Here is a 20747-nt window from a genome sequence, read left to right as displayed (position 1 = left end):
TTTCCTCAAGGAAATAAGTTTCTACTAGGGGAGTAGCGTCATTTCATTTGTGGAATTAATATCAGATTGGCCCCTTGGTCCTGCAGTGAGGTTTCAGAAAGTTTTGGGGGCTTTTTGAGATTAATTGTCTTCTACGGTCCTACAGTGAAATTTTCCCTTTTTTTAATCCCTCCCAGGCTTCCCACTAACACACTTGGAGATAACTCTTCATGCACTATCTTATGTCTAATATTGTATCCTAATTATATGACCCACGGCGCACATTATATGTACATGATGCCTTCCTTTAAGAGCCTCATCGTTTGGGGGGAGGGAAAAAAAAATCATGGGGCGGCAGGGTCGGCCTCTTCTTTCTGAAGAAGATTAACATTTGATTAAGTGAGATTTGTGTTATTTTAAGTTTTGTATCTTATAAATTACTATTAAAAACCCACTAGCTTTGATTTGCCAGCACGATGCGTACTGCGCGCGCGCGCGCGCACACGTGTATGTATATGTCCAACTTTTAGTTAGAAATGACAAGACAGAATAAATCAGGAGAAGGAAACTTTTTTTTCTCGTCCTCGTAGGTTAGCACTTCGCCTTTTTTTATTTCGATGACAAAATCCCATCTAGTTGATATGGTTCTTATCTACTTTCTCCTTGAGGATATTTCTGTTTAGTAAGCATTTTGTTAGATGCATTATATAATACCACCGAGGCACCCACTCGTCTCCAGCTAGTTCTTTTATGTATATTGCCAAGGATGTTCTATTTCTTTTCTAGAATTTTCAATGTCAATAACGTAAGTAGAAAACTATAGATAAGATTGTCTCATTATTATATTGTTCTAATGAAATAAAAAAAGAGGTCATCTAGATGAGGTGGATGCTTTACCTCCAAACCAGCACTATATATTTAGGAGCTAACGCAAGCATGGTTGTGCTTATACACGATGAATGTAGAAATTACGTGTTGTGTAGGAAGAAAGTGTTAGGATATGGTATGTGTAAGAGGCGAAAGATTTGAGGATTGCCCCGTCCCCGGGGGGTGGGAATTCTTATATTATTGAAGGCCAGACGTCTTTCTTGCGTGGTCCTTTTAATTCTCATCAAGTTTTCCAAAGCCAGGGAGCAATAATGGAGCTATTAGGAGTGGAGTCATATTGTAAGCAGCGTATAGCTTAGGACTTACTTCTTTTGATCTTAATTATAAAATCTCGTTTATATAAAATCATGGTAGCCGCTAAATTTACTAAAGCAGAATAGCAAATAAGAAGTAAAGGTTGAAAATATGATTTCCATCTTATAGTTGAAGGAGGTTTTGAGTGATAACCTCTTCATACGAGTATTCAAATAACCACTCGCATCTTTCTACTTCCCCAAGCCTCCTACCTAATAATAGCCCTCGTGAGAGCATTAAATTGTTGTGTTAGAGTAGTAGTATGTTGTTGCAACATAAAGCCCCCTACATAATAACCCGGTATAAAGTATTCCTTTTGTCATTTGTGGATTCCTGCTCAAAGGCGGTTCTCATCTTTCGTATGAAATTAAAAAAAAAAAAAAAGAAAAAATCCCAAAGGGCGGTGGATAGTGAATACTTTCACCGCCAATACACCATTACTATATTATATAGGTGCGTAATGCAAGTGTGAGTGTGTCATGGATGTCGAAAGTGTTGAGTCAAGTGAAGTGAAATGAAGTGTGACGATGGTGTGTGTGAGAGGTGAGCCATGTGAGGATTAAAGAGGAAAAGTCAAACTAATTTTATGTAAAACATGGTTTAAAGGAGTAGTTAAAAATATTCCCTTGATTGAACTCCTCGCCTCCTCACAGCTTTCTCCTGTCTTTCTTCCAAGTCTTATTAAGTATTCAAAGAATTCACAACTTCAATTCAACAGGAATTGCATAACTCTGTACCCTACACATACAGTAGAAAAAACCAAAAGCTATATAACATGCTGGAACTCTTCCCTACTTGCAAAAAATGAGAGACTCAAGGCAAAGTGCATTAATGGATGAAGAACAGGAATATCCGATGCAGAATTATATGTTACATTTTAGACCTGAAGCCTTCCTAAGCTTTAGAGACGGAGTCTGGAAGTTTTGCTTGTCAAAGTTTTGCCCCTTGCTTGACTACAGCAAATCCATTGCAATGATCAGCATATGCTAATAATCGAGGAATTATGAGAACCTTGGATCTATCTTGAACTTATAGATTGATATCTTCTAATAATTATGGAAGATTGGATTAACATGTTCGACTTTTATATCCTACAATGAAAGGCCAAAAAGAAGGAAAATGTTTTCGGTTTACTTGTTTTCCCGCCATCGTTGCTATTAAGGCCTTTTTTAATGCGTAAGCAGCTGTAAGGTCTGGATAGTACGTTTGCACTGGCAAGTTTTTTATATATATATATATATAAAATATAAAATTTTTGCAATCATTTTAATGCAGGAAATTAACCCGCAATCAATTTTAGGGTCAAAATCACATAAATTCCATAAAAAGGAGGTCATGTTACTGCGTTGAATACAATCAAATGAACCGTAACCTGATCAATAACCAATATATCTTCAAAAATTACTTGACGCATATGCACCACCGCAGATTTCACAATAAAAACTAGAAGAGGCCAAAACACAACTATTAAATGACAGATTTTTAACGATCTATGAAGTTGTGTCAACAGATTTGTGAGATCCAGTCTAGATATCACAAGGGGAAACAATAACCTTGTCTCTAAATTCAAATGATGACCAATAACCTGACGGTATTGATATCTGATAAAGCAGGAAAAATATACGGTATAAGTCGAGAAGCTATTGTCCACCTAAATGTACACTGACCTCTGCATGCAGCAGTTTGCCGCCCATCAAGTTTGAATCTCCTTGGATATCAAGTGGAGGGCAAGTTTCTGAACCTTCCGAATGTTCATAATTGTTAAGGAATTAACCAAAGTTTATTTTCTACAACAAATTAAAAATGAGGGAAGGGCGGAAAGCAGATGAGGATATTTTTTCTTCATAAATGGGATGATTCAGCATCAACAGGTTATTGTTATTCACAACTGCCCGAACTATTAATTCTTTCGCTTCCTCGTGCTTCTTTTTCAGCATGTTGCAAATCTGCAAGAAATCACACTTAACAATTTTAAGCGATGGTAATAATTTACTCTCCCTTTTCTTTTTCTCTTTTCCACTTCTAAGATACTGCATGCCTGGATGAAAATAAATCCTTTCACTGCCGTTAGCTTGGGAAAATTGTAATATAAAAGAGATGCTATCAAATTTTTAAATAATTGCAAGTACATAAGTAAAGTAAACCTGAATTTGTAAAGAAAAACATAACAAGCCCACCCCCCCTCCTGACTCACATCTTCAAGTTCCTTTGTATAAGACTCAGCCTTTTCAACAGTGCTGTTATCCTCCAAGAACGCAGAAGTGGGTAATTTCACTTCCATCAGGTTAATCTCCAGTGGACGTTGAAGTTTGGATGTGGGAGAATTGCAGAGTGAGCTGTTGGGCCTACTCTCCACCTGAATTTCATGATAGTAAAAGTGGGTGATTTATTTGGAAAAAAAATGATGTCGACAACTTTAGGGATTGAAATCCTCATATCATTGTATGTGATCAGTCGTCATCAAATAATACAATGCATCGGATTCGATATTCCCAAACCTTAATATACCTTTCCAACAACCTTTTCTGGGCACCCCTTGGAATTTCTGCCGTTATTTGGAAATATATTACTGGTTCAGCAAAGAATCAAAAGGAAAACAAAAAATGATAAAATAATAAGTAGTTCAACAAAACCTGATTTCACTAGGAGAGTGACAGAGTCGCTTCAGGGACCTTAAGGGCGCTAAATCTGCTTCTGAAAGCTGCAAAATTTTGCTCACAGCTGAGCTGAAATTTGGCTAAGCATGTGTGTGATTTCTTTTCAATGAAAAGTTGTTGAAGCTTCAACTTCTATAATTGTGAAGTTCTTCAAACATTAAAATTCTTTTTCAAAAGAGAAAGAAAGAAGAGATACATTCCAACTACGACAAGATGCGGGAAGAACATAGTGGGGAGAGAATCATGATTCAAACTACATTGTTTTTAAAAGTATGCCCCTCGCCTAGACTGGAGTATTATAGATATGGCTATACGGTGCCAAGGGAAATCATCGTCATCGAGTGGTGTTAAACCACTTGAGCGGGCTGATTCCTTCCTTCCAAAAAAAGAAAAAGAAAAAGAAAACAGAAAAGGAAAGGGCAGGCATTAAATTCCAAACCTCATTAGTGTTTTTCCTCTTTAGGAAAGGGGTCGCAGGCTTTTGATTCGGAGAACTGTCAATATGATGGTCAATCTTTGCTGCTGTAATGCCCCGCATTTCCTTATGTTCAGAGTTTGCTGGGGAGTTAGTTTTTTTTTGACGTGCAGGAGTTGCTAATTCCTTGTCAGTTTCGACAAGCCTAAGATAAGATATGAGCTGTCACTCAAAGCCAATTACGTGTTAACTGACTAATGAAGAAGGGAGTATTACACATTAGCATCATACTTTGCAGCCTTAAAGCCGATCTTGACAGCTTTAATTGAAGAAAGTTTATTTTCTTCTATGGTTGCCCTTAAATTTTTAAGGGGTTCCTTCTCTGAATTTTGAGCTTGAAGATTCACAGGCATCTTGTTGGCATGTCTAGCTGTTGTCTCAGTTAAGCACGAAGGATTAACATGAGAACTGCAAAAAAATACCCACAAAAATGCAAATTATGGGCCATCACTGTGATAATTCCCAGAAAGTTTTGTTGTAAACTTAAACATCTGAAAGTAGTCAGAGATGTAATTACATGGCATAATCATTTCAAAATTAAATTATACTGAAACAAGTATTAACATGCAGAAAGGAAAGAAAAGTTAAAACAATTTCAGAGTCCAATATTGAATAATTAGCAATATAGTGAAGAGTCTAGAATAAATAGTCTGACATAAGTCCGTTGTGAACAAACATCCGTCGGAACATTAAGGTAAAATTTATTTAACATGAGAAAACCAGAAAGTGATCATTAACACACATCCTTTCAATGTTTCATAATACGATCTGATTTTCGTTGATCCAATCAATCGAAGTAATTATGTGCATGCCAATACACAAACATGCATATTCTACAAATTCCTCCCCCATATATTCACATATTTAGCGATCAAATCTTTGCCTAAGGTTTTTGCCTCAATCCAGGAAAGCTAGCGTGTAACCTGACCGAATGTTTTCCTCAAACTCTGTTTCTTAAGAATAAATAGTACCAGCAGAATTCATTTACCAATTTAGTTCATGTTACTGCATCTGCAAGTCAGCAAAGCTTATCATACAGAGTCCTGTTAATATGGATGCTGGTGTGTATATTATGCTGCCAAGTTGAGAAGTAATGATCAAACGTTGCTGCCTTACCTCAGAATATTAACATCTTTAGAGGACATATCAGTATCTAGCAACGCGGTTTTGCTTTTCTTTACTTCTTGGAGAGTTGGCTGTTTGGTTTCAGCTAACTTTCCTCCACTTTGAGTACCATCAGAAACAATACCCTTTCTAGTCATGATCACAAATGACAATCACATCACAATCATAACAAATAGCAAACTAAAAGTTCCAAAAATTCCTCGAATATGCAATCAATTAAATTGGTTTGAAATATAGGAACTCCTAGGAGATTATCGAGATACAAGAATAGATATCTTACTGAGCATTAGTAGGAATATTAGCATCATCATTGCCATCAACTGATGCTAATTCATCTCTCACTGATTTGGTGGAACGTGGAGTTGAGTCACTAACCAATCTGGTTCCACATTCTGAGTCATCTGATTTGAAGCTCTCCCTGTTGAAAGCTGTGTGAGACACAATACCATTGTAAGGCAAATAATTATATATGTCAAGACAAGCATGGCATACCTTGCTTTGATTATGGATCCAAGATGCATGTCACCAGTTCTTTTACAGCCAAAGGAGATTCCTTTTGTCAATGAATTATACTTTAAAGGAACATTCTCCCCTCTTTTGCCAAACAACTTTGACTGCATGCCTTTGATTTCTTTATCTTTCATCAGTATCCCTTCATCAACTACAGGCTTACTGGATACAATGAGAAAAAACTGTTAAAACAATGTAAATTCAATTGAAACAAGCACTTTTCACCTTCACTAAATACTTTTAGGTCCAATTCTCATGGTATAGGATAGGGATCGAGTGAACTCAACCATCAGCAACTCAACTTATTCTATAATAAAATTAGTAACTGTTATTGATCTCTGATTCAAAAGACCATAAATAATTAGACCTGCTTGCTGTAGCTAAATGAACTTCTGAAGTTGGATTTTTGTTTTCCTTGATGTCATTATCAGGCAAAATCTTCTTTGACATATCTGCTGCAACATTATTTTCAAAACTTGAGTCACTGTCAACTGGACGAGGGTCGTTTGTAGCTTCTGCTTGGGTGTTGCTGCCAAACGAATTATTTTCATTACTACTTTCTAAATTTTTCATTTGAAGTGAGGATGAAATCTCTAATGGTGACTTTACTCCATCAGGGTCCGCATATGCTGCCTTATTATTGTTGACACTTCGCTTACCACCTGAATTTGTAATCATTCTTGTTCCCAGAGAATAAACTTCAGTATGCTGATCTGCAATGCTGTCTTGATTTGAAATATTCTGGTCAACAGATTGAGAAGGTGGGTTATCGATATCCTCAGATATTGATTCTGAGGAATGTCTCTTCATAGGTATTTCTCCTTCTTGTTCCTTTTCTTCTGCACTTGGAGTTGAAGATCTAGCTTCAACTAACACATCCAGCTTCCCAGAAGATGAAGCCTTTAGAACAGAATCATCCTGAATGAAATCTGGGTCCTTTTGATCACCTACCATAATCTCAACTTTTAAGGTTTCCACTGTCTCTGATGATAGAGGCTTCAAAATCATGGGAACATTAGATCCATGGACATGTTCGTTATTTTTGGTTCCAGGTTCTTTAGCGACTTTAACATCAATTTTGCGTGAAGTAGTTCCTTTTTTAGCCAGATACATGGTAGAGGTATTATCTCCTTTCAACAAGCTCGTATCAACATTGAAGCTATCCATCCTGAGCCATCAAAAGAAGCAGTAATCATGAGCTTCAAATATCAAAATTGCATCGTTGAATAATTTCTTCTACTTACTCGTTGAAATCAAAGTTGAAGTCAAAACTATGCCCTCTTCCTTCTTTTCCGCCAGAACATTCTCCTCCTTTATTCTCTTTAGATTTTGCAGGTTTTTTGGGAGAGCAGGAAAAATCAAGGTCTGATATGTCTCCCCCTTTATTCTCTGTAGACTTCGAAGGTTTTTTTGGGGAGCATGTAAAATCAAGGTCTGATATGTCACCTTTATTCTCCTTAGACTTTGTAGGTTTTTTGGGCGAGCATGAAAAATCAAGGTCTGACATATCCATCTTAAATGATGATATCTTATCAAACTCACCATCCAGACTGAAATCCATGTCCCTATAAACAAGAAAAAAAGGTGATATGTTTATAACAACTTTTTAGCTGAAAACAACTACATACCTTCAGGAAAAGCACAACAATTCACATTTTACTTAATTCATCTATTCAACTCCTCCCAGAATACAATCAAAATATAAATAGTAAAATGTAAAATCAATAATCCAAGTCAGGGGTATCATTGTGCACTGTCAGTAGTATAGTTACTAACCTCATTTTATTTAAGAAAAAAATTAACTCTACCATGACTTACAGTTTCCCGAAATTGAACGTCTTTTTCTTTCCTTTACTAACACTGTCAAAACTGAAATCCATCACATCATCATCGGTCATAGATATTGATTTCCAGGAGCTAAGAAATTCCTTTCCAATGCCCTCTTCTGTTCAAAATAAAGACAGTAATAATTTTATTATATCATTGGCGTAGCTGAAAGAAGTAAACAATAATTGGTGTCCGCAGGGTTAGCAAGGAAATGCAATCTCACATTTATAAGAAAATTTTAGACCTTAGAATTTTGCAGTGATACATAGAACAATAAAAACAAGATATTAAGATCAGTCACGTGGAGTAAGTAGCAATAGCATTCCTTATGAGGGGAAAAAATGGAACTCTGTATTTCAGCACATATTTTTCTGTCCTAACTCAATTTTTTCTAAGATCATGCTTTTCAGTTTGCATGAACAGTTCAATAATGAGATTCAATGTAGCAAGGACTCTATTAACAGCAAGGCTATATGGCGGCACCTATAGGTTTCTTTTTTTTGTCATACTTCTTTCTTTTTGTTGTCATGCTTCCTCATATATGTGATAAGCCATCACCCAAAATTATTGCTAAAACATGACTGCAACAAGGAAATGCATCACGCAATGTCAAACTGTACATTCGTTGGTGCTTGTCATGCTTGTTTCCATGAAAATACTAGGAGAAGTATGCTTGTGATACTAATGGCATCCTGGATGCAAAGGTGAAGTGGGAGAATAACCTTGCAGTGAAGTTCCTTCCTTTGAATCTACAGATGAGGTTTCCTGTTGTTGATCTGCCATTTTTTGAGACCGGTAAAACTTCTGATCACTCCTCAACTACACTGAAACTGTCGTGTTCCAATTCAAACAAGTCAACTCAAAAATTCATATGTCAAAGCCACCTAGTGGGAAAGAGAGAAATATTTAAATGAAGCAAGAAAAGGAAAATAATATAATAAAAAGAGCATCAAGTATGATAGGTATTTGGGAAAAGTGTAAGACATTAACGTGTAAATGTTGAGGTGACAAAAAAAAAAAAGCCCCCCTGCGACTCAGGTAACAACAAGAAAGAAAGAAAGAAAATTAAAACGGGAAGTAAAATAATGTTATCAAGCACTTGCTGAAGTCAGCCATAAAAACAATTTTTTTTGACTCAGTTCAAACAGAATTAACCACTTTCAAGTTGACACAAAATTAGAACATGAATTTCTACGACGGAATCTATATATTTTGAGGCATTGAAGCAGTGTCCGAAGGCCATCTATGAACAAGATAACCACATAGACAGTACAAGAGAGAAGAGAAGACTAAATCCATGTATAAATTTGCAGATGTACAAAGTCGTAGCCTAAACCCCGTCCTGGAAAGGATATAAAGTGCTCATGAACAGACAAACAAGTTGATCAAAGCTTCATTAAATTTAAGTAGAAGACAGTAGAATCAATAGAGATAAATTACAAAGGAAGCGCAGATCATATGCCAAGGAGCACGAGTTTAATCGAAAGCCAGTTGAACTACAGTAAATTTGCAAAATTAAAGAATCAAGTTAACCATAGGCGGACCTAAATTACACTCAGCGGGGGCATCTTGAAATATGGATAGTTGACATAACATCCTTTTAATTTTTGTTCTGGATATTTTGACAAAGATTCCTTGGTAAGCCAATTTGATTCAGGCAACTCCTACAAGCCACTGAAGAATGACAATTTAAACTCAAGCTTCTACATCGTTAGACACAACTCGAGCCAAGTCATTTACCAGATCATTCATCACACGCTTCCAGAATGTTCTAATGCCTATACACAACAAATCCAACATTACACAGCAGAACAATCCAAAGCGTATGAGTCACTAGTAGTCAAAATGAAGAGGCAGAAGTTTAGCAGCCGATTACACACCATTGACGCAAAAAAGAGTAATGTAATTTTTTTTCTTTTTAAGTAAGCTCAATCCTTATTCAAACGCGTCAAACGATTACACGAAGAAACGGTGCGACGGCGTCCGACACAGGGTTGACAACCACGCAGAGCGGGGAATAGATTCAAAGCCAGATTGAACAAATCAATCTCACCGGAATTTGGGAGTAGACAAGGCGCTAGTGTTCGAACCTTGTTCAACACTTGCCAGCGAACAACCATGCAGGGATGAGAAAGGCGGACGGCGTCTGACGGCGAGCTCGGCGGAATGCTTGTTCGTCGACGAAGAAAAGTGGATCCTGCTTCTTACGAGACGAGAGGGCCTATAAATTTGGACTACATGCATGAAACGATCTCGTCTAATGTTTGAAGAGCCAAAAGCTATATTCGTGAAATTAACTGACTGTGGAAAAGTACATGCTTTTATTTGACTATGCTCCTAAAGAAGCTTCAATGTGTACCCCAAAAAAAAAAAAAAAAGCTTCTAATGTGTGTAGGAAAGTTTCGACAATTTAGTTATTTTACAGTAAAAATTTTGCAGATTTCAATAACCTTTTTAAGGGGGGTTTTCCAGAAAATTTTCCATGTTTTTATATATTAAAATATTTAAACTGTATCTCATTTCTAATTTTTGAAGATTTTTAGATTAAACGTGAAATAAATGTTACAAATCAAAAGTTATATATATATATATATTGATAAAGCGTAAACGAACTGGGGCAAAATATTTATATACAAGTTGTCGGTTCCCGCCAAATTCACTCAGCAAAGCCGTTGGTTGAGGGAGAGGCTAAGCAAGCTCCACGTCTTCCACTCTCCCTCTCTCTTTCTTTTAGGTATTGTTTGGTTGGGGGGGTTTTTTGATGAGAGGGGACGGAAGGGGAGGAAAGAGGGAATGATAAGTGTGTTTGGTTTTTTAAAGCTCCACGTCTTCCCTCTCCCTCTCTCGTCCGGTTAAAATTCCTCCTCTCCCTTGACTCCCTTTCCTTCGGTTAAAATCCTTTACTCCTTTTTCCTCAGTTGAACTAAATAGTAAATACACCCTTAATCAACGTCTTCCCTTTAATGCTTTGGTGAGACTGAACTGTTGAACAGCCGATGGACTTCATAAATGTTAGTAGTTGAATACTGCGACTAGATCACGCAAGGCGCAACTATACGCACGACCAAACCATACACCATTCAAGCCATAGCTTCTACCACATCCCCAATTCTACATTCATCAATGGCGCAAATGGTTCAAGTCTCAGGAAACACTCTCATCTTCCCTTCTCGTCCTCCCTTCACTGACGACCATGCCCTTTCTCTCTCACACCTAGACACCGATCGCAACCTCCACCTCACTTTCCGATACCTTCGTGCTTACGTCAATACCCACCCCTCCTCCTCCGCCGACCCTTTACCTGTCATCTCTTCCGCCCTCTCCCAAGCTCTCGTCCACTACTACCCACTCGCCGGCAAACTCCGCCGACGCCAACACGAAGACCAACGCCTCGAGATTTCGTGCTCCGCCGGCCAAGGCCTCCCTTTGATTCGGGCTAATGTGGATTGCACGCTTGAGTCCGTGAATTATCTCGATGATCCCGAGTCTCCCTTCCTCGAACAATTAGTCCCCGATCCGGACATGGACGAAGCAATGGAGCACCCTTGTGTTCTGCAAATCACGGTATTCAAGTGTGGTGCGTTCACTCTTGGGGCTGTGATACACCACTCCCTGTGCGATGGACTCGGCGGGACTCAGTTTTTCAGTGCGGCAGCCGAGTTGGCCCGTGGAGCGACCCGCATAACGGTCGAGCCGATTTGGAATCGTGAGAAGCTGTTGGGTCCTCGGAATCCGACTCGAATTGATTCCCCGGTGATCGGAGAGTTTCTGCATTTGGAAAAGGGGTTCCTGCCGTACGAACAGAACATTGGTCCAGTTGTGAGAGCCAGCTTTCATGTGAGAGACGAGTGCTTGGAGAAGTTCAAGCGCTCGCTGTTTGAGCAATCTGGATTGAACTTCACCACTTTTGAGGCTTTGGGTGCATACATTTGGAGATCCAAGTGAGTAGTTTTCTTCCTAATACACTTGCTTTTGCTTTTTTGCTGTGGAACCGTACGCAATTGCTCTATTTGATGTGGTGGGCGTCTAAACGTAATTAAAGAAGTCTGTGAAAGTGACAAGCTGAATTTTCCACTTGATCACCTTTTTTTAAAATATAAAACTCAAAAGGAATTTGATCATTTGTAGTTACTTGTGATTGGCAAGTGACATATTCATTCTTCTGCGAATATTAATCATATCGAACACTATACCCTCAATGATTGGTCTTATGATCTGTGCAAGTAAGAAAAGTTTGGTATCGAAGTCAAAAAAATTCTGAGAGGACCAAATTAAGTTTTTTACAGAGCATTACATAAGATGATAGTGTGGGTATAATTTACATTCTGTTATGCACACACGTCTATTGATTTTGTCTGCACAGATTGGATTTACAAATCTCTCTTAGGCAAATCACATGAAAATTGGCCTGACGACTAATCTTGTTTCTGAAACAGGGTTAAGGCCTCAGGGATTGAAGATGATGAAAAGATAAAGTTCGCATACTCAATCAACATAAGGAAACTGATGAAGCCGCCGCTTCCAGAAGGCTACTGGGGCAACGGTTGTGTTCCAATGTACGTAAAGATGAGAGCAAAGGATGTGATAGAGAAACCCATATGGGAAACAGCAGAGCAGATAAAGAAGAGCAAGAGCAATGTGAGTGACGAGTATGTGAGGTCCTTCATTGATTTTCAAGAGAAGCATTATGGGGATGGGGTCACAGCGGGAAAAGGAGTGAGTGGGTTCACAGATTGGAGGCATTTGGGACATTCGAGTGTAGATTTTGGGTGGGGAGGTCCAGTGACCGTGCTGCCTCTTGCGAGGAATCTGCTTGGAAGTGTGGAGCCATGTTTCTTCTTGCCATATTCAACAGCAAGCTCATGGAAGAAGGATGGGTTCAAGGTTTTGGTGACTTTGGCTGAAGCTGCCTTACCTGCTTTCAGAGAGGACATGGAATTGTTTTCAAATAGCCACCAAGTTGGCCAGTTATCAATATAATCGTAAATTTCAGGAAACTGAGAGAAAATGAAACAGGGTTAGTGTTTTTATTTTCATTTTCCTTTTCTTTACATTTCATAGGATTTACCTAAATTTATCGTTCTTGAGACTTGAGAGATTGAGGCAATCCAAACTTCACCTAATGAGCAAATGCTGTTAATAATCTGATTATGATATTGCATTGTACCACCAGATGTACTGGCAACCAGGTTTTAGGTTGACAAAAAAGTGCGAAATATAAATTTATAATTTTTAGTACATTTGAAAAATAATTAAGAGCATACTTGTGACATGTGAATTTTGTAGCTTTCTGTAATTTTGTATTTTACTTGAAGTGATTGAAGTTGATACTTGATATTGATGCTGATTATCTTCCGGATTTGAACGGGCAGAAAATTCAAGGGCATAACAAAAGACTAGTGCAAGTTTTTTTTTCCCCCCCAGGACCGATGGGACAAGTTTACTTTTGGGTTAAGCTCAATTTGTTAGCTGAAGTGATTTCTTAAATTGTATTTATTAAAGCATTTTAAAAAATACTGTTATATAAGTGGAAACAATTTTTTTTCATATATAGTTATCTTAAACACTATCGAGTCACTTTTAAAAACTTAATTCAAACATCTCCTATCAACATATTGCCAAAACGCGGTCAATACTAAATATGGTGTGAAGAACATTATGATTAACACATGGTTTTCATCTTTACCTTAAAATAAAAAAATCAATTTCTTTAAATACAAAATTATCAATACACCTTCCTCATATTCATTTAAGGTATGACAAGAGCTTTATTTCATTGTAATATATTATAAAAATTATCTGCTTTCTTCTTATAATTTTATTTGAACTTTTAATTTGAATAATAGAGAATTTATTCTTGAAATTAGTTACTTGTTATTCATAAACAGTTAAAAATGTTTCAAGTTGTCCAGATCAAATTATGTTTAAAAATATTTAAGAATTATTAAAAATATTAATTTATATTTCAAGAAATTAAGAATAAATCACTTATATTCAATATTAAAAGTTGGAATTACACTAAAATATGTGCCAATATTTTGAAATAAATTATTTAAATAAAAATTAATATATTAAACAAAAGAAAGATCTAACACTATTATTTTACTCTCTATTTATGTAATGATTTATCCATTTTTAACAAATGAATTTATTTTCTAAGAATTTGTATTATTTAAAAAAAATTACACTTGGTATAAAAGCAGAAAATTAAGACAATCTTTTTACCAGAAATACAAATTAATTGAAATTAATCAATTTTTTCCCCAACTAAAATTAATCAATATACGTAAAGGAGACCGAGGAGGGGGAGAGGGGGAGAGGGAGATGGGAGCGAAATCTATCTTCTTATCCGCATCCTCTTGAACCAATAGCGAGTTGGAGTCCATGCCGTGGCTGACAGCTGTTGCTGCTTCTCATCAAACACAGCCGCTTCTGCTTCTTCTACAACAGGCATTACTTCCTCCATCTTCCTGATTATGGCGTCCACTCTGGGCACTTCTTCAATTGCGACCTTCCCTTCTCGATACCTCTCCTCCCCTTCGTCCAGAACTTCCCTTCATTCGCTCTCTTTAACCAGAGGTACAACCCTTTACAAATTTTCTTTCTTTATTGACATTCTTGCTTTTTGGAGGTTGTTATTGGCGATGAAAGTGAGTGCTTGCAGGCATTGCTTAATTGTTGACTATGCTGAGTGTTTGTTGTTAGCTCAAAGCTATGGGCGCAAGTTTTATGGAGGAATTGGAATTCGTGGCTTAAAGGGAAGGTCTCGCTTCTCAGTGGCCAGCGTCGCGACTGAAGTAAACTCTGCAGAACAGGTATTTAGATGATTTCAGACTCTCATCTTTGAATTTAGTTTACTTACCGCAGTGTTGTATTTGTCTGCATTTCGTAGAGCATTTTTCGTTGGTGTAAGGAAATGTCAGTTCAAAATAACGTCCTTGGATTCTAATAAGGTGGACTCCACTGCCTGCAGGCCATATGTTTGCTGGAAGTACTTAATTCTTTTAGGTTATTCATAACGAATTTTGGCAGAAGAAAACATTGGAAACTTTAATTTTTAAGTCTGTGGTGAAACTTTTCTGCCTTAGAGTATCTGTTAGCTGTTAACTGTGCCATAGCAAGTATCTTAGAAATGAAGCATATAGACGAGAATATCTTGTTTAATGTCATGTGTGGCATGATAATAAGGATAAGATTCAGACCACTGCATTCCCCCCTTCTTTATGTTCATGTACAACATATCAAGTCTGCAAACTTATCCTTTCTAGGGTCTGAAGACTGATTCTGAAGATAGCCAGAGGCCAGTGTACCCATTTGCCGCTATAGTAGGACAAGATGAGATGAAGTTGTGCCTTCTACTTAACGTGATTGATCCCAAAATTGGAGGGGTGATGATCATGGGGGATAGAGGGACAGGGAAATCAACAACTGTTAGGTCATTAGTGGACTTGCTTCCTCAAATTAGGGTTGTTTTTGGGGACCCATATAACTCAGATCCAGAAGATCCAGAGTCCATGGGCATCGAGGTGAGAGAGCGTATAACAAAAGGAGACAAACTTGAGGTTGTGTTGACTAAAATCAACATGGTTGATTTGCCATTGGGAGCTACAGAAGATAGAGTCTGTGGGACAATTGACATTGAAAAAGCCCTCACAGAGGGTGTCAAAGCATTTGAGCCTGGTCTCTTGGCCAAAGCCAATAGGGGAATCCTCTATGTTGATGAAGTCAATCTGTTGGATGATCATTTGGTAGATGTTTTATTGGATTCTGCTGCCTCTGGCTGGAACACAGTGGAGAGGGAGGGTATTTCAATCTCGCATCCGGCTCGGTTCATCTTAATTGGCTCAGGCAACCCAGAAGAAGGGGAGCTTAGGCCACAACTTCTCGATAGATTTGGGATGCATGCTCAAGTAGGGACTGTGAGGGATGCCGAGCTACGAGTGAAAATTGTGGAGGAGAGAGCAAGGTTTGATAGGAACCCAAAGGAGTTTCGAGATTCCTACAAGGCAGAGCAGGAAAAGCTTCAGGGACAAATTGCTTCAGCGAGAAGTAATCTTTCTTCAGTTCAGATCGATCAAGATCTCAAGGTGAAGATCTCCAAGGTCTGTGCAGAGCTGAATGTGGATGGACTGAGAGGGGACATAGTGACAAACAGAGCTGCAAAAGCTCTTGCTGCTCTTAAGGGAAGGGACAAAGTGAGCGCAGAGGATATTGCCACAGTCATTCCTAACTGCTTGAGACACCGCCTGAGGAAGGATCCTTTGGAGACTATAGACTCAGGTTCACTTGTAATTGAGAAGTTTTACGAGATATTTAGCTGATGGTGCTGTGATATAACATGGTCCATTAGCCCTAGTGATTTATGAGCATATTACTATTTCTTTAGCCACCCCACCTTTATTACGTTGGGATTTTCACCGCACCGCACTTTAGGCACATAGCAAGATGAAATCATGCACACTCGAGTCAAGTGAAACTACGATTATTCCATCGTGAATTTGAAGAATATTATAAAAAGATTATAATGTACCTGATATGATGCAAATTATTAGAATCATCAAAGAAATTCGGCCCCTTTTTTGTCTTTCCTCATGTATTCATGTTTATAGTTAAACATTGGCATTGCATTAAATTTTTGACATGTCATGTAAAGCAATCAATGTCAAGAAAAATTGCTCGCACCATATTGTGGCTCTGACTATTCCACATTTTAAGATGTTCGACCGTATATTTCAGGGGCGCGACTTTTGATGATTACAATGACTGAGAGGCTCGTGATTCCAACTTAGATTTTCTATTTTTCATTTATATCGGAAGAGCCACCGATATTACGTTATGGAATCAATATAAAGAAAAGAAAAAATGAAATGTGAATTATTTCCATAAGTTTCTGTTAGCCATGAATTGATTATGCATATGAGACGTTATAAACACACAATGACGGTGAGGGTGGGCAGCTCCGGACTCTAGAGGTATGAAACTCAAAGCTTTTGGGGTTGTTTGGTTTCTCAGTTTGAAAATAATTTTTTATTTTTAAAATAAAAAAACTTGTTTGGTAATTAATTTTTGGTTAGTTGTTTAAAAAAACAGTTTGTTTTTAAAAACTAAAAATAAAAAAAATTTAGATTTTTCATTTTTGTTTTTGTATTTTTTATATTTTGTTTAGGAACAACGTAGAAGCCTTCTCCTCTTCTTACATACCGCCCATCAATGTCACCGCCAATAATGGCTACTACCAAATGTGATTTTTTATATTTTTTTGTTTCAAATGTGATTTTTTTAAAATAACTATCCAAACATATTTTTTATTTTTTTTAAGTCTCAAAACTTAGTTTAAAAAAACAATTTTATAAAATTCTTTTGGAAAAAAAAAAAAAAAGCCATTTATTTGTCATTAATAGATTCGTGGCTTGCAATGATCATACAATATTAAGAGGAGAAAAAAATTGAGTAGATCACTGTTTAGAACTACTTTGCAGTATTAAAATGTCATTTTCAGTAAGTCCTCCCCATATGCTCGGCCTCAACTCCAGAAATGCTGGTGGCCGCTGGTATACAAGTGACGCCGCTCTGATTAACATAGCCGCAGTTACAGCCCAGATCACATATTTCTTATTATCAACTTCATAATCAAAGAAATGTACTAAATGCTTCTTTCCCATCCATTCTTTTTCCACAGCTCTCCTATTTTCATCCTGCATACTCACACCATTATGTCATATGGTTTATCAGAGTTCAATCATCTTGTCATGTACGCAAAATTGTAAGTGAAAATCGGAATTGGAGTAAAACCTTGAGGAACATCTCCAATGGAACATCAAATAGGGCTTCAACTTCATTTGGATTTAGCATTGGAGTAAAAGCATCCTTGTTTGACAGTATGCCAATAACAGGAGTTATTGTCACACCATACTGCACTTCAAAATACCAGATAGTCAGGAAAGATACTTGTGTATGGCTTTAAATTAGTCTGTCGCAGAAGATTAGCAGGCAGAATTAGAATTACAGAATGAATGGAATTACAAATTAGAAGAGTCATAAACCTGCATGTCTGGGAGTTAGGAGGACAAGAGAAGGAAAGGAATCCCACTAAAAAAGCAAGAGAAAAGGAGGGGGAAAAGATGTTCAAATATAAAACATTGAAACCAACAGAACCGAAAGCTTGGCGCACCTATCCTCCCTTCTGTCAATTAAGGATTCTGGCACAGTACATGTTATGTAAGGATTGAGATTTGAGCCAAGATTCTGGCCTGCTGTCTCTGTTTTCCTTTTGTTGATTTTGCTTTCTGATGTACAAGCCATTTGAATGATATAAAAATGAACAAGTTGCTAATTAGAGCCAAGAGTTATTACGACAGAGTGCAGGTAGAACTCACAGAAAGCTTACAACCGTGGCAAACGATCCAAACTTCACTAGTTGGACTTTCTTGACAAATTATGTCTTATTTTTCATATTTTCGCCTCATTAACAATGAATCCAACATTCTGACCAGAAATGTTTTTTACGCATGCACGCGTAACAGTAACAACAGAATGCACATATTCCCATGAGATTCACTTTTTATTGGAATCATCGTCAATATGTCTTTGAAAATAAAAAGGACACCCATAAATTACTAAATCCTAAGTCTGCAATTCTTATAAACGTGTATTGTAACACAGTTAAAATCTGCTGAAGAGTACGAATCAGAATCAATCTTGATTTGAGATTTAGTAATTTTCAATTTTTGAAATTTTTCCATAAAATGGTAGAAATGCCAGTGAATAATCAATAGCAATGCCACTAGACACTGGCGGATGCTACTAAAAGAGTGAAAGTCACATAGAACGAAATACGATTAAGAAAAAAAATCATGTTTGTACCTTGGTGCCAAATGGCTCAAGAGAAGTAACAACAGTAACAAGAGAAGGGTCCAAACCAATCTCCTCCTTCGCCTCCCTCAAGGCCGTCTCCACGTCGTTAGGATCGCCTTCTTCTCTCTTCCCACCGGGCAGCGCAACTTCGCCTGCAATTGCAACCACACACACAAACACCTTCACTTGGGTCCTCAAAGGACCGAAAACCCCCCAGAATTTCCGGGTTTTCAGAATCGCAAGAGACAACGGGAAGCCAATACCTGAGTGGGTTGACAGCGACGAAGCTCTCAAAGTGAGAAGTACGCGCAAATTCCCGTCATCCCCCTCGAAAAGGCAGATCAAGACGGAAGCTCTCTTGATGGGTCTGAATTGGCTTGACGAGGAATTGTTGATACCGGTGGGTTGGGGGCTTCGTAAATGCTGAAGTAAAGCCTGTATTCTCTGAGAGAATCTCGGGTCTGCCTCATTCGAACCCATTTCACTCAACCTCAGACCTCGGCTTTTACAGCGTGCCTAGAACTGCGGACACAGGAAAATGAAGCCAGTTCGTTGGCAGAAGATCTAAATTTATGATTTATTTAGTTAAGCTTCAGATTCTAAAGTCCGACCCTTCACAGGAGAAACGACCATCACCTTGGATTATTAATAATGAATTGCCTGTGAAAACAACGTTCTATTGGAAAGCGTCGATCCAAATTATCCAAAGGCCAGATTAACTAATACTTCTAATTATAAAACATTTTAAACATATTTCACATAAATAAAAAAATCTTAAATTACATTAATTCTGTATTAAAATATAAGATTAATATAATTTTAGTTCTTCAAATTTTTTTTATCATTGTAAACTCAGGTTCACTTGTAATTGAGACGTTTTATGAGATATTTAGCTGATGGTGCTGTGATATAACATGGTCCATAGCCCCAGTGATGGGTGAGCATATTACTATTTCTTTAGCCACCCAACCTTTATTACGTTGGGATTTTCACCGCACCGCACTTTAGGCACACATAGCAAGACGAATGGAGTGTTTGGATAGAAATCAAACCATGACGAAAGGGGTGTTTGAAACCATGACGAATGGGGTGTTTAGATAGAAATCAAATCATAGTTTTAGAAATGTTTTTTTACGGTTTACAAAGTAAATATGTGGAGGAATTTGTCTTGTTTTGCGGAAAAATACTTCTGAAACTATAGTTTGAAGGTTGCCAAATACCCTTAAAATCATGTACACTCGAGTCAAGTGAAACTACGATTATTCCATCGTGAATTTGAAGAATATTATAAAAAGATTATAATGTACCTGATATGATGCAAATTATTAGAATCATCAAAGAAATTCGGTCCTTTTTTTTGTCTCTTGTCATGTATTCATGTTTATAGTTGAACATGCACATTACATAAATTTTTGACATGTCAAGTAAAGTAATCAATGTCAAAAAAATTGCCAACATTTTCAGATATTCGAGCGTATATTTCAGGGGCGCGACTTTTGATGATTGGAATAACTGAGAGGCTCGTGATTCCACCTTAAATTTTATATTTTTCATTTATATCGGAAGAGCCGCTAACTAGCCATTACGTTATCGAATCAATATAAGGGAAAAAAATGAAATGTGAATTGTTTCCATAAGTTTCTATTACCCATGAATTGATTATGCATATGAGACGCTATAAACATACACAATGACCGTGTTCTTCATGTAGTAGGGAGCTCTAGACTCTATAGTCTCGTTTTGTACAAAATATTAAAAATGAAAGATAAGGATTATGATTACAATTGAAAAAAATTATTAAAAAAGCTTTTAACACTAGTAATTGCTTGTTTCATAGAATTAGACAAACCAATAGAAAAACCAATAGAAGTAGGATTGAAAAATATCATTTTCCTTTATGATATTCGTCAATTCCACATATATGATTTTGTTTAATTTTATTTAATAAACAATCTCTCATCCTAAATACTATTTCTCAATCTCAATATCAATCTGGATCCCTCGTACCAAACAGCACCTATAGGTTTGAAACTAAAAGCTTTTGGGCTTGTTTAGTTTCTTGGTTTGAAAATAATTTTTTATTTTTAAAAACAAAAAAACACTTTAACTAGTTTTCAGTTGGTTATTTTATGAAAAAA

At 37.2% G+C, this 20747-nt stretch overlaps 4 protein-coding genes across 16 annotated transcripts; 2 read left to right on the top strand and 2 right to left on the bottom strand.

Moving 5' to 3' along the window:
• Positions 1–1602: 1602 nt before the first annotated feature.
• On the bottom strand, positions 1603–10080 carry LOC114736614 (uncharacterized protein At4g18490). Of its 12 annotated transcripts, none has more exons than XM_028924486.1 (17): positions 9809–10080; positions 9496–9533; positions 9300–9429; positions 8478–8585; positions 7747–7873; positions 7173–7493; positions 6296–7096; positions 5911–6090; positions 5699–5836; positions 5410–5547; positions 4525–4701; positions 4258–4438; positions 3795–3862; positions 3670–3706; positions 3356–3517; positions 2997–3107; positions 2613–2911 (listed from the first exon to the last, which is right to left on the bottom strand). In XM_028924486.1, the coding sequence occupies exons 4-17, from the start codon at positions 8536–8538 to the stop codon at positions 2855–2857; spliced, it is 2559 nt and encodes an 852-aa protein (XP_028780319.1). In that variant the 5' UTR covers positions 8539–8585; positions 9300–9429; positions 9496–9533; positions 9809–10080; the 3' UTR covers positions 2613–2854. The 12 variants fall into 12 exon arrangements, 11 of the variants coding, with proteins under 11 accessions (XP_028780323.1, XP_028780322.1, XP_028780319.1 ...); XM_028924487.1 differs by having other exon boundaries at positions 9300–9419; XM_028924490.1 differs by lacking the exon at positions 9809–10080 and adding an exon at positions 1603–1899 and having other exon boundaries at positions 2829–2911; positions 9300–9747.
• A 495-nt stretch (positions 10081–10575) lies between these two features.
• Positions 10576–13114, top strand: LOC114736616 (3'-N-debenzoyl-2'-deoxytaxol N-benzoyltransferase). The gene is made up of 2 exons (XM_028924493.1): positions 10576–11696; positions 12192–13114. The coding sequence occupies exons 1-2, from the start codon at positions 10879–10881 to the stop codon at positions 12733–12735; spliced, it is 1362 nt and encodes a 453-aa protein (XP_028780326.1). The 5' UTR covers positions 10576–10878; the 3' UTR covers positions 12736–13114.
• Positions 13115–14081: 967 nt separating this feature from the next.
• On the top strand, positions 14082–19533 carry LOC114736612 (magnesium-chelatase subunit ChlI, chloroplastic). Of its 2 annotated transcripts, XM_028924479.1 has the most exons (4): positions 14082–14334; positions 14461–14570; positions 15024–16035; positions 19466–19533. In XM_028924479.1, the coding sequence occupies exons 1-4, from the start codon at positions 14232–14234 to the stop codon at positions 19504–19506; spliced, it is 1266 nt and encodes a 421-aa protein (XP_028780312.1). In that variant the 5' UTR covers positions 14082–14231; the 3' UTR covers positions 19507–19533. The 2 variants fall into 2 exon arrangements, with proteins under 2 accessions (XP_028780312.1, XP_028780311.1); XM_028924478.1 differs by lacking the exon at positions 19466–19533 and having other exon boundaries at positions 14084–14334; positions 15024–16317.
• On the bottom strand, positions 17120–19150 carry LOC114736613 (nudix hydrolase 15, mitochondrial-like). The gene is made up of 4 exons (XM_028924480.1): positions 18873–19150; positions 18619–18761; positions 17548–17667; positions 17120–17450 (listed from the first exon to the last, which is right to left on the bottom strand). The coding sequence occupies exons 1-4, from the start codon at positions 19087–19089 to the stop codon at positions 17211–17213; spliced, it is 720 nt and encodes a 239-aa protein (XP_028780313.1). The 5' UTR covers positions 19090–19150; the 3' UTR covers positions 17120–17210.
• Positions 19534–20747: the final 1214 nt, after the last annotated feature.

Source organism: Neltuma alba, unplaced genomic scaffold (assembly GCF_004799145.2).
Source record: "Neltuma alba isolate B1F8T4 unplaced genomic scaffold, ASM479914v2 tig00013347_pilon, whole genome shotgun sequence".
Taxonomy (NCBI): Eukaryota; Viridiplantae; Streptophyta; class Magnoliopsida; order Fabales; family Fabaceae; genus Neltuma; species Neltuma alba.
This window is presented reverse-complemented; position numbering and strand designations above follow the sequence as displayed.

Excerpts from the sequence above, each read along its gene's own strand:
- LOC114736614 (XM_028924486.1), bottom strand. The coding sequence starts at position 8,538 with ATGGCAGATCAACAACAGGAAACCTCATCTGTAGATTCAAAGGAAGGA. Across the intron at positions 7,874-8,477 it reads GGAAGGAACTTCACTGCAAG|AAGAGGGCATTGGAAAGGAA; the intron begins GTTATTCTCCCA and ends TATTTTGAACAG. Across the intron at positions 7,097-7,172 it reads TTCAACTTTGATTTCAACGA|GATGGATAGCTTCAATGTTG; the intron begins GTAAGTAGAAGA and ends TTGATGGCTCAG.
- LOC114736612 (XM_028924479.1), top strand. The coding sequence starts at position 14,232 with ATGGCGTCCACTCTGGGCACTTCTTCAATTGCGACCTTCCCTTCTCGA. Across the intron at positions 14,335-14,460 it reads TTCGCTCTCTTTAACCAGAG|CTCAAAGCTATGGGCGCAAG; the intron begins GTACAACCCTTT and ends GTTTGTTGTTAG. Across the intron at positions 14,571-15,023 it reads AAGTAAACTCTGCAGAACAG|GGTCTGAAGACTGATTCTGA; the intron begins GTATTTAGATGA and ends TATCCTTTCTAG.
- LOC114736613 (XM_028924480.1), bottom strand. The coding sequence starts at position 19,089 with ATGGGTTCGAATGAGGCAGACCCGAGATTCTCTCAGAGAATACAGGCT. Across the intron at positions 18,762-18,872 it reads GTCGCTGTCAACCCACTCAG|GCGAAGTTGCGCTGCCCGGT; the intron begins GTATTGGCTTCC and ends TTGCAATTGCAG. Across the intron at positions 17,668-18,618 it reads TTGAGCCATTTGGCACCAAG|TATGGTGTGACAATAACTCC; the intron begins GTACAAACATGA and ends TTTGAAGTGCAG.
- LOC114736616 (XM_028924493.1), top strand. The coding sequence starts at position 10,879 with ATGGCGCAAATGGTTCAAGTCTCAGGAAACACTCTCATCTTCCCTTCT. Across the intron at positions 11,697-12,191 it reads GCATACATTTGGAGATCCAA|GGTTAAGGCCTCAGGGATTG; the intron begins GTGAGTAGTTTT and ends TTTCTGAAACAG.